The sequence below is a fragment of the Ambystoma mexicanum genome, chromosome 9, assembly GCF_040938575.1.
Source record: "Ambystoma mexicanum isolate Mex_15411 chromosome 9, UKY_AmexF1_1, whole genome shotgun sequence".
Lineage (NCBI taxonomy): Eukaryota > Metazoa > Chordata > Amphibia > Caudata > Ambystomatidae > Ambystoma > Ambystoma mexicanum.
The window spans coordinates 805,060,394-805,076,491 of record NC_090931.1 but is presented as its reverse complement, the minus strand read 5'-3'; the positions used below and the strand labels follow the sequence as shown (position 1 = coordinate 805,076,491).

General features: G+C 45.9%; 1 protein-coding gene across 1 annotated transcript in view; it reads right to left on the bottom strand.

The window, feature by feature from the left end:
- The window catches only part of ITGAV (integrin subunit alpha V), an 800,372-nt gene that overhangs the window by 197,444 nt on the left and 586,830 nt on the right, over positions 1-16,098 (bottom strand). The window contains exon 22 of the mRNA XM_069615781.1: positions 11,252-11,331. Coding sequence (XP_069471882.1) covers positions 11,252-11,331 — 80 coding nt within the window. The remainder of the gene's footprint in view (positions 1-11,251; positions 11,332-16,098) is intronic.

The window sequence follows — 16,098 nt, the reverse complement described above, 5'->3', positions numbered from 1 at the left end:
AATTATAAAACATATATGCAGTCACCTTTAGGTTCTTAGGAATGCATTCAATAACTTATTCAACAAAAACTTTGGCCGTGGCTTGGCAGCCATGGAGTAGGCTGCAACTCCAGAGGGCTCTGTGATCCGACAGACGATCCGTGGAAGCGTATGCAGCCAGACTTTGAACCGAGGTCCCAAAATAGCACCAAAGGTGCGTGAAGATGGAGAGACCATGAAATGAACATCAGTGTACGAATTGTGCCATGAAAAGATAAGACACTTTGTAACTCGGGTCGCGAACCGTGGCAACAACAAGATGGCAGCGACCCGGGACAAAGGGACCCCAGAGGGCGATAGCAGCGGAGGAGCGAGCTGCTGAAAGAAAAGAGGACAGCTGGCAAGACCCCGTGAAAAGACGAACAGCTGTGGCAGCACGGGCCCCCGAGCGGATGAGAAAAGCAGAGCATGAATGCCAGCGGAGTGCAGCTGACAACATAGCCCGAGTGGGATGGCCGATCGGGCACAGAGGGTCGTTGTGGAGTGCGCCGGGCGGACGCGTTGTGTGCGGAGACCATTGAGAGAAGCGGGTCCAGCCCCCAGAGACAGTGAGGCATACGGGCAAGCAGAGGACCGGAGCCCCCCCCTTGGCACCGCAAGCAGATGCGAGGAGCGCGTTGATGTGGGCGGAGACATCAGTCAAGGCAGCGGGTGAGTCCGGGGCCTGCGGCTCGACTGTATTAAATGTAATGAAACCCAGAAGGCGCAGACGCACAAGCAGTGGGCATACTACACAGCAATAACTAAGAGCGTGCACATTGCTTGGACAGGACGAGCATATAATACTAAGGAGCAGGGTCCTGACACGTGACCCGAGGGGAGCGTACATATAACAAAGCAATTGGTACGCAGCTGCAAGAGACCTGGCAGACACTCGCCGGAGCCTGGGAACGTGCTTAGGGGCTAAGCCTGGTGTGCCCCCCCGGTGCCAAGAACGGCAATAACAAAGTGCGCATGCAGTTAAATAACATTGCCCACAAGCTGAGACTGCAGACCTAGAAACATGATACACGGCATAATGCTGAAGGACAGGAGGAGCACAATGGATAGCATGCGGCAAATTGTCCTCAGGGAAGCACGGCTCAGAAAGAAGCAAGCGCTGTAAGAGGTGGGGAGAGGACAGAGACAGTGAAATAGAGAAGATGATGGAGCGGGGGAGAAGGTTCAGGCAAAACTGAGAACTATACGAACCGGATGAGAGGGGAGATACAGGTCAATCACATGGTTACCATACGCTGCCCAAAACGGAAAGGCATAGCCTAACTGCCATGGTGCGCGTAGCAACACGCTAAGGCACAGAAGTAATCGTCTGCAGACAAACGCAGAAGGGTCCAGCTGACAGAGGTCTAAGGCCATACACAGACCCATGAGAAAGCACTGGAACAGAATTGGATTATTTTGACCCCCCCCCTGAGGACCTTTGGGCACAGGGATCCCCCGAAGTGTGCGGAAGCGCCTGGACAAGGCTCCCCCGAGTGGAGGCACATAACGAGAAGACCAGGCACAACATGCAAAGGTAGCGGAAAGGGATACAGGAACAAAGGAGTGCCACAAACAGGCATCGCAAAGAGTGGTGGGGTGGACAAGTTGATGCACAGGCCACGGCGCGGCGTGCGACGCCAAGTATTACTGCAGCAAAGAGGAGGCACAGATCGAGATCAAGTGCAAGGACATTGCCTGGGGGAAGCGATCAACAGGTGGCACGGATACTCATAACAACTTAAGGAAGCCTGCGGGAAGTGATACTGGCGAACCTCCTGGGAGAACGGACCCTGAGGTAACATGGGTGAATATTGTCTGCCAAGGGAGGTAAAATCAAGGGCAAGCAACCCACAATGGACATTTTTGCCAAGGTGCAAAAGCCGCCCACAACCCCAGCTCAAGGTATGGCCGCCGTACCTGCAGACGCGGCTACACCGCAAGAGGACCACTTGATCCTAACGGCTATCATGGAATTGAAAACCTTGTGGGGAATATCGATGACAGACCGGAGGACCGCATTGGAAACGAAAATAGATGCAGTGGGCATAGAGGTCAATCTGCTGAGACAAGATGTGAGAGCGCTTGCGGAAAGAACAAGTGGCATAGAGAGCACGGTGAAAACCAATACGGACACTAGCACGAGTAATACCAAGGAAGTCCACATACTGAAACCGATGGCCAACCTGGAGAACCACGCACAGGAGGCCGAAGGAAGATCGAGACGCATAACATACGCGTGGTCGGCCTGCCGGAGGGGGAAGAAGGCCAAGACCCCACGGACTATGTGGAGAACACGATTATACAGGAAATAGGGGTTAGCAAGCTCTCCCAGGGGTTTGCAATCGAAAGCGCGCACAGGGCCCTGATGAGGAAGCCGCAACCTGGAGCCCCCCGCCCCCTCGAGCAATCATAGCCAAGATCCTGAACTATAGGGACCGAGAGAAGATCTTGGAATTCTTCCAGAAAGGAGGGACGATAAAAAGGGTGTCCGCGACCATTACAGCATACCTGGATTATGCCATGCTGGTGCAGAGACAGCGCTAGAGCTATGTCGCGGTCAAGAGGAGACTGCGCACAGCCGGATTCAAATATATGCTTCTGTATCCTGCAAAGCTCAAAGTGCTACATAAAGGTAAAGCGCACTTCTTCGACACTCCGGAGGATGTGACGGCATGGTTGGATGCACACGGCTGCCCGGAACGAGATGAAGAACAAGGTCCGGAGTAACATAAGTGAATGAAAAGCCATGTATGATAAAAGGCGGGAGGAAGGGACCGGGGCAGAGACTGCAGAACTAATTGACATAATGTGGCTAGGAAATATAGTAGCTGGGAATGGTACCACGTGACATTTGAACATATGGAACTAGAATATAAATTGCAAAAGCCACATAGGTAGCGCTTAGCGCGCTTAACTGGATTAACAAAACAGGAGTCACAAGATGAAGACAGCCTACCCCCGGGAAGTAGAGTAGTAGGATTGCCAATAAGGCGATCACCCTGCTGAGCCATGAGTATGGCAATTGCTGGAAAAGGGCTAAATGCGGGGGTGCCTGAGATCCAGGGATGGAGCTGGGCAACAGTTAAGGAGGGGTAGGGGTGGGAAGGGGTTGGAGGGTAAATTGGGGCAGGGGGTGAAGGCGGATGGGGGGGTTTTGGGGAAGTTGAAGTGTTTATAGTTAAGGGGAGTTTTTATGGGAGGAGTTTGTATTGGAGAACAAGCCTACATGTAAGGGAGGGGAAACCTAGACATGGACTGTACCTGTGGAGGGAGGAGTGGGAACCCATTATGTCATGGGAGACCTTAAAGTAGTTACTTGGAATGTTAGGGGGCTCAATAGCTATATAAAAAGGAATAAGATTATGATGCATCTGCGCAGGCAGAAAATAGACATAGCCTTGATACAAGAGACACACCTCACAAAAGAAAAGCTGGAGGTGATCTGGAAGAAGTGGAGGGGGACCGTTGTAGGCGCAACGTATTCGGCCTATGCTAGAGGGGTGATTACCTGGGTGGCACCGCATGTCCCGTTTCAGCTATTGCAATCCACAGTTGAGGCAGACAGGAGGATAGTTATAATAAAAGGGTTGGTGGAAAACAAGGAAATATGTATTATAAACACATATGCCCCGAATCAGGACACGGCGGCATATTTTAGAACCCTATATACCAAACTCGGCAGTAGCTTGGGGGGGGGGGGGCAGTGATCTGGGGAGGAGACTATGTATTAAACCCGAAACTAGACAGCTCAGATAACAAAATAGAGAGACCCAATCCAGCTGCTAGGACACTGCAGTCACTGCTAACGGATTTCGGGTTCGAGGATGTATGGAGGTCGCACCATCTACAAGATAGACAATACTCTCACTATTCAGCCCCCAAGATCTACACACCAGGGTGGACTATGTATTCGTCACACAAGACCCAATGACAGAAATAGCGCAGGCAGAATATAAAGCGAGGGTCCTTTCAGACCACTCGCCACTGATACTAGTATGGCAATACCGACCCCCGAGAGCAAAGATACCGACATGGCGCCTCAGAGCAGAGGCAATGAAAGATACTATTTTTAGGGAGGACATGAGAGAGGAAATAATAAGCTATTTTGAGATCAACACTGGCAGTGTGGAGACAGCGGGCACGCTCTGGGAAGCCTTTAAAGTGGTAGTGAGGGGGATAGCTATAGCCAAGTCCAAGGAACTACAAGGAGGGATCTTAGTCGAACTACAAGACGTGGAAACAGAGCTATAAATAGCGTTAAGAAGGGGAGGTAATACCAAGGAGGATAATGAGGTAATACTCAGGCTGCAGCAGAAATGCGTAGGGCACTGGGAGAGATTGTGCAATCTCAACTATAAAAAGTACATAGAGAGGCAGCACGCAGGAGGGGACAAACCAGGGAGAGCGCTGGCATGGCTATATAAAAGCGAGACCCCTAGACCTACAATTCAAACGGTAGTGAAGGATGATAGGCGCATAGTAGACACCCAAGAAGGAGTTAATCAGGAGTTCGCAGATTATTACTGCCTCCTGTACGGAGATGTAGAGGAAAGTGCTAGCAAGGAAATAAGAGAAACACTGGAGGATATTGGATTGCTGAAGATTAGCGCAGAAGAGCGAGAGGAGCTGCACGCTCCGATCACTCTAGAGGAAATGGAAGAGGTAGTGAGACGGCTACCCACTAGCAGGACTCTGGGGGCCGACGGACTCCCTAGTGAATTTTATAAAATGTACAAAAATGAGGTACTTCCTCCCCTCCCCCCCGCTCTTAGAGATGCTAAATGAAGCATATGAAATTGGAAGACTACCAGAGTCCCTAAGAGAGGCGATTATCATACCACTCCCCAAACCCAATAAGCCGGGCTATGATTGTGGCTCATATAGACCCTTATCAATGTTGAACCAAGACAGTAAAATATTAACAGCGGTCTTGGCAAACAGAATGTGGAGGGTCATTGATAAATTGATACAACCCGACCAGACCGGTTATGTCCCTAACAGGAACATATCCAACAATCTCAGGCGACTCCATCAAGTCATCGAACACACAAACGGGGATGCGGGCGAGATGGCGAAAGTATCGCTGGATGCAATAAAGGCCTTGGACTCGGTCAAATGGCCATGGCTGATTGCGGCCCTGACCAACTATGGAATAGGACTGGGGTATCTCTGATGGGCTGAATTATTATATAGCGCACCGTTGGCCGGGGTCAAAACAGGAGCAGTAATATCAGAGAGGTAGCAACTCAACAGAGGTACTAGGCGGCAGGGATGCCCGTGGTCCCCCATGCTGTATATTTTAGCCCTAGAGCCCCTGGCGATTTACCCGAGACAACAATATGACATAATAGGCATTACCAAAAAGGGGAGCCGCATATAATTTACTTATACGCTGATGATATGTTGCTGTATTTACGCTTCCCAGAAGATAACCTCCAGTATGTTCTGGAAGTGATGGAGAGATTTGCAAGGCTTTCAGGCATAGCCGTGATCCCAAAAAAATCCTGTATATTCCCACTGGGCAGATATAAAGGGATCCCATTAGAACAGTTACCAGTTTTCGAGAAACCATGGGAGGTCAGCACATTTCGATATCTTGGGATAAACATATACCATACGGTGGAAGCAGAGCATCAATATAACACGGAGAAAGCCATCAAGAATATTGAAAATAGTATGAAGTTCTGGGTAAAGCTCCCCTTGGCAATGATGGGAAGAGGGGCAATGCTTAAAATGGTGGTCCTGCCAAGACTGTTCCATTATTTTGGGAACATCCCATACTTGATATGCTGTTTAACCTGGCAAAGAACCACCCGGATATGTAGGGAATTTCTCTGGCATGGGACAAGCAACAGAGTGGCCCTTTGTAAGATACAAAACTCAAACGAGAAAGAGGGTATAAAACTGCCAAACTATGAAATTTATTACATAGTAAGTCAGCTGCAATGTGTAGCTAAATGGCTCTATGAAGAACCAACCTCAGAATCCAGGCTTTTCCGATTGGACTGTGCCCCGTTCTTCTTAAAAGAAATGATGTGGTTGCCCAAATCTGAAATGGAAGGACACCCAAAGATGATGATACTCGGGTGGGAGATATGGCGTAGAGCCTGTCAGATAATGGAGAATCCATCCCCGTGTTCCCCACAAGTGCCATTAATCGCACTGGCGGGAAAGGAAAAGCAACTAAGACTGATGATCAGGAAGCATTGGGAAACAGTAGGGATAGCAACAATGGGCGACATGTGGCAAGAGGGGAGCATAAAGGACTTTGAGGGGTTGATGGAGGAAACCGGGTTACATACGGGACAGTATATCGCATACCATAGGGTGGTGCGGCGAATCAAAGAGACGTGGTCCGAAATAGCACTAGAAGATGAACCGGATGCCACCATAGATACAATATATGACATAGTAGAGGGGGGACATGAGATATCTCGGATATATGAGATGATGATGTCCAAAGTGGGAAGGGAGGTGGTACAACTGTGACAAGACTGGGAAGAAGTGGGTGCCCCAATGAGTGATGGGATGTGGGAACAAGCCCAAGGGTACCACAAAAAAGTGTCAAGAAATGCAAGAGTACAACAGATACAATTATATATAACCCACAGGGCATATATGACACCCCATAGGATAGCCAAATTCAAAAACGCAGGATGGCAATCATGCCCCAAATGTGACGAAGAAAACGCCGCAATAGTACACATGTTCTGGTCATGTCCAGTAATAGAGAGATTTCGGGGAGAAATAGAACATAGGCTGGAAGAAAAATGGATTAATATAGTGGTGGATACAGTGTGGGCTTGCCTAATAGGAGGGTTTCCCGGACCACGTAAACTTAAGCATGTGAGTAAATTGAAAGACCTGGCGTATGTACTTGCAAAGAGAAGAATAGCTATGGGGTGGAAGGTACGTCATAGACCTAGAATAGAAGTATGGTGGAAAGACCTACAGAAATAGGCTGAAGCTGGAACTACAGTATGGCAGGAAGCAAGCAATGCTTGGGGGGGGGGGTGGAGGTGGAGGGGGAGGAGGAGGTTGGAACCTTGATAGCTTGGAAGCAACTAATAGCTGAATTATTTGGGCCAACGTAAGACTGGTCAAGTGATCAAGATCCAACAGATACCATTGAAAAGGAATCCCTACTGCAAGACGAAGAAATAGAACATGGAGGAGAGTAGGTTTGGGAGGAAGGGAGGGAATGGGTGAAGCAGTGGACACGAATAAAGTGATGTATACACGAAATATTATATGCACTATAAGTTTGGTTGTGTTATTTGTTGAAATAAAATCAATAAAAAACGTTTTTAAAAAAAACTTATTCAACAAAAACAATGTAAGGAGTGATGCAGTAGAATGGAAGCAAGTCACTGGAAATATACCCTAACTTAACAAATAACTATGATCTATGGGGCCTTGTGCTCCAATGTCACAAAGATGATGTAGGAAGAGGTCTTGTGGTGGTGAAATGTTCGAGAAAATATTCAACAAAGTTATAGGTAGGCACAATTATATTCCAATCTTTAAGATGCTAGCTTTTAGATCCAACCATCAAAAAGTGATGGAATAGCCAAAGTGTAAGAGAACAGGAGAAGGTGAATGTGTTGAAATTACCTGCCCCCTTGATTTTCCCAGATAACTAGATGGGTCTACTGGGGGTTGGTGAAGGTAGCTTTTCCCAGCGTTGGTTCCCGTGAGAGGTGCACAGGAGCTGCGGTGTAAGGATTCTTCTGGTCGTTTTCAGGAGCAGAGTACAACCGTTTGAGAAGAAGAAATGCTGTGGTCACCGATTTAGACCTTCAGGCCACTTCACGAGACAGGGGAAGTTGAGTTCCAGCAACGGCTAGTGCACTCAGGTGACAGCAGGCATCCTTCCAGTCGGGGTTGAAGACCTTCCACAACAGGATCCCTTGATGATGGGAGGATTAAATACGACAGGAACGTGACTTACGCAACAAGCTAGCGCCTACCAAAGCTCCGGCGCTGATTCTACCGAGGTAGCCCAATGGAGAGCTGGTCAGTCCACCAGGTGATCCAGCGACATTTGACATTTCAGGACAGCTAGATCCTCGAGAATGCGTTGAGACTGGTTGGTCCCACCAGTCAAAGGGTTGAAGCACCGCAGAGGGCCTTCGCCGATCAGGTTATCTAGCAGGGCTTCATCGGGTCAAATGAAGGAAGGAATGCCAGGCCTTTTCGGCATTCATCCACAGATCTTCAGTCGGCTGCTCATCTATACAGGATACTTGGCTCCAACGCTGATCTGAAAAAATGGCTGCAGGAGTCCTCTTATCCCAAATCGTGGCTGGAAGCAAGTCAAAGCCAAACAGTGGTAAGGATTTGCACCATTCAAACAGCAAGCAGTGGTCCAATAAGGGACCACTGTGGGTTTCACTCATGCCCCACACCTAGACTTTCAGGCACCACGATGTGGAGTGTGACCAGACAGTCCCACCCACTTCCTGGGCCTACACACTAATGGCATGCAGTAGTCCGTGAAAGCATGACCAATTGACCATATATGGGATTTCCTGACCCAACAAGGCAAGAAGGCAGCCAAACAATATGGCCAAAGGACAAGTGAAAATCCTGTGGCTGTGACAATTTAGAAAGCCAGCCAAGTTTAGTAGCTACAGGTGGTAAATCCCAATGTGCACACTAGAAATAATGCAACAATGGTAAAAAGTAAATTTCTGCCACCGGCTTGTCTATAGGCACATAAAAGTGAACAAAAATGAAATCCCAAATGTAAAAGGCTAGGGTAATACAAAAGTATCCCCACTATACTGCATTGTAAGATTCTGTATGCACGGTTCAAAAGGTAAAAAGACACAAGGGGAAACAGTTTCCCAGTACCGATAGTCTGAAGGACTGATAAGTTTTGCCATAACCAAATGAACAAAAAGCCAGGGGAGTGAAGCTGAAGGCTACGTTTCCCTGTACAATGTCAGCACAGGCTCAAAAGCATAAGCAAAATGTATGGGAGCCCACAGAATATGGGGGGGAAGTTGCCAAAAGAGAAATCTTTCCTAACAGTAGATAAGGCCGTTACTGTGGTGCAGAGGCAGTTTTCAAACCTTAGGTGCAGGTGGCAGAATAAATATCAGTTGCAGCTTGCCTTTTTCCAGGGTCCAATCTGGAATCACTCACTGGAGGAGATCACGCAGAAGAGACACTAGGGTACAAATACTGTGGAGGAGTCAAATATTTGCTGTGCACCAGGACATATTTCCTGCTCCTTAAGGCAGAAAATGGATGACCCACATGTACAGAACCTGGGGTGCAAGGTAGGGGCATATGCTTGGACAATAAATTGAGGAAGGGCATTATCCCACACGATAATGACCCATGCCCATGTCTAAAAGGCTATTGGCACGCGATGGGGAACAAAATAGTGCACAGACATTTTAAATATTCTAAAGAACTTAAACAGATCTTTAAATGCACGAGTTAATATGCAGGTAAAATGTAGACATGTGGACACTTTTTTATAAAGACAAGTAAAAGGACTTGCAGCACAGTATCATGTGTTCAGTTGTTTGCTGTTTGGTACAACAAAAATGTCTCGTTAATGTTACCCTTTTAATTTTGCTAGGCCTCACTTCCATGAAACCCGATGCCTTCTTCCTGCAGCAGTATCTTTTCTGCGAAGGCTCCTCTCAACAATACGCGTTTAATTCTGTGGCAGTACAAGGCATGGCCAGCAGTATGAAGCCAAGAAGCAGACACATTCAATCTCAGTGTGAGAATGCAGACTATATTAGGAATTACAGACTGCATTCCAACATCCCGATGAAGTGAAGTGAAAAGGGGGGATGTAATACCATGGGTGTAATTTTACGGGGGGGGGGGGAGGGCTGTTGGGCACCGGGTGTTTGTCCCCCCCAACTTTGATGGCGCACCATTTTGTCCCCATTCAATTGACTCAGATGTCATGTCCCTCCAACATTTTCAGCAAAGTTACTCCACTGCGTAATACCCTCCGGTACACATTTTTTGCACACCACCTCCCACCATGGATTGTAACCATTTATCCTGCTGCCTAGTTATTTCAAAAGTTTTTATCTGGATATCTTGCATCCAATCAGCCTCTAAAATGAGCTGTCAGAATGCTTCTCTAGCTTATTCAGTGACTTTTCTTACAGTTAAAAAAGCTATATTTCATCAATGGGCTCCTATTGCAGAATGTCTATTCGTGTTGCAGATTAAACATATGAACTGAGTACAATAATGCCGTTTTCTGGCATGTTATTTTATTCCTGTGAAAACATGTACTAACTTTTGGAAATAATAAAACGTTTGACTACATGTTTCTTTCTTGTGCATGAAACGAATATTAATGCTATGAATATTAATGTACTTTATTACAAACATATGGCCACGGAACAGATTAATAGATTAGACAGAAGGCATCACAAATCTTAATCAACATTAATGAGAATACTGAAGTGTATTAGAACCTGAAGAATCTGGGCATTATTAGATGGTGAAAGCCTGCATTCAACACAAGCGAGACCCCAGCTGGCAGCCATTCTCTCAGCCACCTATCACCCCTAACCACTTCTTTACTTGCCCCCTTTGCTTCCCGCTACCCCTAAACCACTTACTCAAGTCCCTCCGTTCCGGCGCGATTTATTCCTTATTCGCAGCATTGCCGCGACATGGACACGCAAAGGGACTTGCTAAGCTCCCTTTGCCATTTCCATAGTGGCCATGATGGGTGTAGTTTTTTATTTTTTTGGCCATAGTAACCAGCCCACACTGGCAGTTTCTTTTGGAAAAAACAATGTCCTAAGCAACAGGGATGTTTGCTGACATGGCGGCTATAATCACTGACATCGCGGGCAGGTGTGGCACTTATCCTTCTTCAAAGTCAACTCAGGCTAGCAGCGAAGTTAGCACCTGGTATGGCCCACAGTAGCAGAGATTATTGCCTCAATATTACATAAAAAAGAAAACCATGCTACGAATCTGTTTCAGAAAAAAAAAAGTGGTGATAGTAAATATATTCTTTCGATGCTCCTTCAATTCATGCTAAAAATAAAGTGAGATTTAAATCATCCAAAAATGTATCCTTCATGAATTGGATTATTAAATATGATTTTCAACAGTGCAAAGACAGCCTTCACCCTCCCATCCTTCCACTCAAATATATATTACAAAATAAATGAGCAATTCAAATGCATTGCCAGAAGTGAAGCAACATTTTAATGGTAGAGTATTTGTTTACCTGCGGATTTGTAAATCAAACTTCACAGAATTGTCCATCTCAGACAGCTGATGAACGCTAAAACGAAGACCAGCTACGAGCTAAAAATGGAAAACATGCAAAATATCAGTAAACAATAGAATACCAAAGAAGAGACTGCTAGAAGACATTACTATACGCTGTCAAAGCCCTACAAATATATATGGGGACAATGAAGGGGACACTTGAAATCACACATTATGGCAGCACCGTCTATATACACACATCAGTAGTTAATAGCGCAAACAGCCCTTGAGTAAACAATCTTTGCTTTTTAAAGCAACAATACGAAATCTAAACATAATTATGGGTCTTTTTAAAGAGCCCCAGAGCCTCATCAATCACACAAACTGGAAGCAGCCTTATATTACCGTCACTTGTTTTGAAGTGATGCTGTAAGGATTGTCACTAGAACTCCTAAGCAGGCCCACATTACTCTGCCCAAGAGAGGGATGCACAGACTGCAGGTGAAAGACAGAAATGTGTTCATCCCCATGACACAAAGCAACAAACGGTCCATCTGGCAAACATGATTTATTTAGTGTGCAAAAGTTCAAATGAAACCTCACACAAACACAATTAAACGATATCAGCCTTGTTAGGGAGAATTCTCAGAAATGTACCAATTCCTCTCTACCTTAGAGACCGCCAGCAACTTTAATGGGTTTTGAGGACTTGAATTATTAACCTGGTGAGAGTGAGACCCTTTTTTCCCCACTCTCTCATGTATTTTAATGTGATTTTGAACTGTGTTTCTTTTGGTTGTGGAGTCTGACAAATTCCATAGGCATAATCTTTTTACATTGTGTCACACAGCACCTTCAGTGCTGTGGCACAGGGAAGTCTTTAAACCTTTGGGAAATTTGAAATACCTTCTCTTAGATAAACTACTGTTTTCAAGAGCAGTAAAGTGAAATTGACTTTACTTACACTTATAACTTTCTAGACCCAGCACACACTATATTACAATAGGGTGCTGGAGGGGTTACTTAGTATCTCCTTTGTCTAGCTTCTCATGTAATGATTTTGTGTTACCCTTTCCTCACTGAATGGCTGGTGGCAGTGGTTTACTTTTAACTACCGTGGTGCGAATTTACCGTGGGTTGCTTTCGCAGCTGCAGTAAAGCACCCAAGGGTGCCATTATTGTCAAAATGGCCCTGGTCGTCTTTTTTCGCCATTTCTTTGTGGAAAGGTCCTTGTTGAGATTTACTCTGCGTGCCAAACCAGGTTTGGTCCCTTTGTTCATTTTGCCTTTGGCGGGATTCACGAGTGAAGCCCGCCTCTGGCTCCAGGGGGACTGGAGAGGGCAGAAAGCGAGGGAGGTGCCCGAAGCTCCCTGTGATTAATCTCCTAGGAGACAGGAATGCACTCTTAGGTGATTGACCCGGCTGGCTGTCCGTAAAGGACAGCCACCCTGCTGGGTGGGAGAATGGGAGAAACCTGCATAAAAAGCAAGGCTTTTTGGCTTGGAAGGCAGAGTCGACCACTGGACGAAGGAATCCAAAGAGGACCTTGAAGAGGACACCTGCTGCAACTCCTGGACTGTTGGTTTGCCCGGTGAACCCCTGCTGCTGTGCTGAAACTCCAAATTTGTATGACAGAAGCCCCTGCAAGGACAACTTCTCCCTTTGAGTTGGTGGGACCAATCAACTCCAAAGGAAGCCATCTGGACATCCTCTTGGAGCTGGTTGAAATTCCACTGCAGTCACTGCTGGAACCGAATAACCAAGGAGAAGAACACCTGATCGTGAGCGTTGCTTTTAAGCTGGCCGAGAGCTCCAGGAAGATCCTTGATTGAAGTGTATTTGAGTGTTACTGTTATATTGCCCCTTCTGGAGAAGGCTTATTCTAACTGACTGATAAATACATTAATAATTGTTTAAATCAAGAAACCTCGTGTGTAAGTGTTTATTTGAATACTTGTCACTGTGAATCTCTGTGCAACTCCCCTACAGCTCACATTGACCCCTCTTGAGATAAGCCTGGCTTCTCAACACGCTACCAACCTTTGTAGTACAGACTTATACAAAAGGTTGGATTCCTATTGCCAGGAGGTCAGGGTTGTTGTAGTGCACCCAAAGGGTACTGCATACAATTGTGTCTAACAAGCCTAATAGGCATTTACATTCCTGTTATAAAAGATTAGTGATAGTCCCACGCTATAAATGGAAGAAAGCTTTGAGGTACTCTTTTCAAACTCTTTACAAACTCACACTACTGTTTTGTGGAACTCACTTCCAGTTGAGGTTTGCAGAAGTGAATGCTATAGGTCCTTTAGCAAACTACAAAAAACCTTCCACAGTTTGTACATTAAAGAATTTTCCATTAGATTTGTTTAGTTTGGTATTCTAGTTTAATCGCAGTCTCATTATTTCAAAGTTTCATAACCAAAATCACATACCGGGCACATGTTTCAAGCTGTATGCTCTTCTTCAGGTTTTTCTTTTTCAGTGCATAACACCTTGCATTCCTGATCCTCTTAATCTTTGTATTCACAACTAAGTGCACCACTATTTCTGGTCAATCTGGATCATTCAATATAGTATTGCTAACACGAGGCAAGGCACGCCGAAGTAATGTAATTAGGATTCTGGCAACCCAAAGAGGAAACTCGATGGTCTTTCTAAAGTGGAAACCAATTAAAGATTGTGAGAGAATGTCCCTATGAAGAGGACATCAGTACTAAATTGAAATGCGTGTCGTCTATGGGATTCTGGATATTGAAATAATGACACTGATTAGAATACCAAACAGAACGAAACTAATGGAAAATTAATTAATGTGCAAACTGTAGGAGGATTGGCATAAACATTGATCCAAGTGCTTGCTGTACAATAGGATGTTCTAAAGTGAGGCAATGAGAGAAGTGCCTCTCACTTGGCAGTTTGCAACATTAGCAATTACCATTTGGTCCAGCACAGGGAACTCCATAAATACCTTCTGTGAACATCTACTAAAAACATTATTCTGGTCTTCCTGCGGTTAGCCGTTCTGGTCGATGCATTAGCATTGTGACACCCGTAGCGGGCCATGTTGGTGCTTTATAAATCCAGAGAGAGAGAGAACCACTGGGGCATTCTTTAAGGCAATGTGTGGGGTAGGAAACTGCTGCCAGTTGTAATTTCTTACTACCCATTTGCTTGTTTGTCTCTTTTACTAATGGGGAGCATTTGGGGCGGCCTGGGAGGTGGCGGGGGGCAAAGGGGGGGAGGAGAAGATCATCTCCTCTACCAGTCAGCATCCCCACCTTGTGTACTTCAGCCAGATGAAAATCTCCTGCTTGCAATAAGTCTGGAGTTCATTAGGTTTTCCAATACTTTTGACAGACTGCACAGAAAACTGATGTTATAAGTACTTTTTAAATCATCTTTGGGGAGTTATCAGACTGCTTTACTACAGACCACTCTGCCAGTAACTAGATTTTGTTTTACTAGAAATGCCATATTCCACGTTTGATGTGAAGCTGTATTGCCAGTTATATGAATGTGGTGTAAGCAGATGTTTCTCTGCTAAACCTGCAGAGCACATGTTAGGAAATATTTTACTGTTTGCTGCTTTTCCTCCATAGACAATGGAATACCCTTCTTTTTGCTATTGTATTGAACCTTTCCTGACTTTCGGAGGTAAATTAAGCCTTTTTGCTCCACTTACGATTGCTAGGCTCATCTATTGTGGGGGCACCAATCAGTCCCAATAGATATCACTGAAGGAGAGCCATGTTCTCCATAGTAAAGATGTTTGTATTTCTCCTGCACACATCACCTTCTGTGAAGTGCGGTAGGGACACCTTGTGTCCCTGTAACTTTTTTTTAGTGACTTTATGGTTACTTGAAGGATGTGTCCAGAATGAGCTGGTGGCAGCAGACACTTTTGTGTTTCTTTTGTAAAGTCTTGTGCACTTATGCATTTGACCACTTAATGTCAATAAGAGTACAATATACACTAAAATGGCTGTGCCACAAGATTTTAAACTGTCCATTTGTAGTTTGACCTTCTTCCTACCCTGAAGTGGCCAGCTTTTTTTATATATGGTAAGCAATTTCACAGGGAACGCTCCAGCTTTCACAGGCAAAGTGCAGGTCTGTGTGTATGGCTGCCTGTTGGGGGCTGGATCTGTTTGGACTAAGCCACATCCCTGCCAGTTGTGTGTTGCTGGGAAGATGCAGTGGCCAAAGGCTGTCCAGGATTGGACAGTTCTTGCCAGTTTGAATGGTGCAAATCCTTACCTTTGGTGGGCTGGGGGCAACTAAAGCCTGTATCCTGGATAAAAGGAGCACTCCTGCAGGCTTTCATCAGTTCACTGTTGTTGCCAAGACCCATACAAAGAGCAGCAGCCCACTAAAGGCCCAGGAACTCGCTGTTCAAATATCGGCAGGAGCCCTTTCTTCACTTGCCTGGCAAAGCCCCGTCTCTCGGCAGATTTCCTGAACACCTTCATCTGTGATTTGACCCCTGCACCAGTGGGAAAAACCATTCCCATCCTCTGCTCCAAGATCCAGCCGCTGGAAGCCCTCAGAAGGAGAAATTTCTCACTGTAAAGATCTTTCTATGAATTGTTCTCCCGCAGATTCCACATCAAGATAGATATCCATCATCCAGCACTGTTGTTCGGAAACATTGACAAGGGGGCGTAGTGGATTTCGACTCGGCCGTCGATCCATCTTGTCCGGCTACAGAACAGACATCAGGCATCGTGTATATATAGCATGTCTATGCCCCATGCTTCAGTCCCACACCCACGCGCGTGTTTGAAGGTTGCAGAAGGAAAAAATCCCAAGAGGATGCTAATCACCCATTAAAAAACTTTAATAAGGATACAACAGGATGA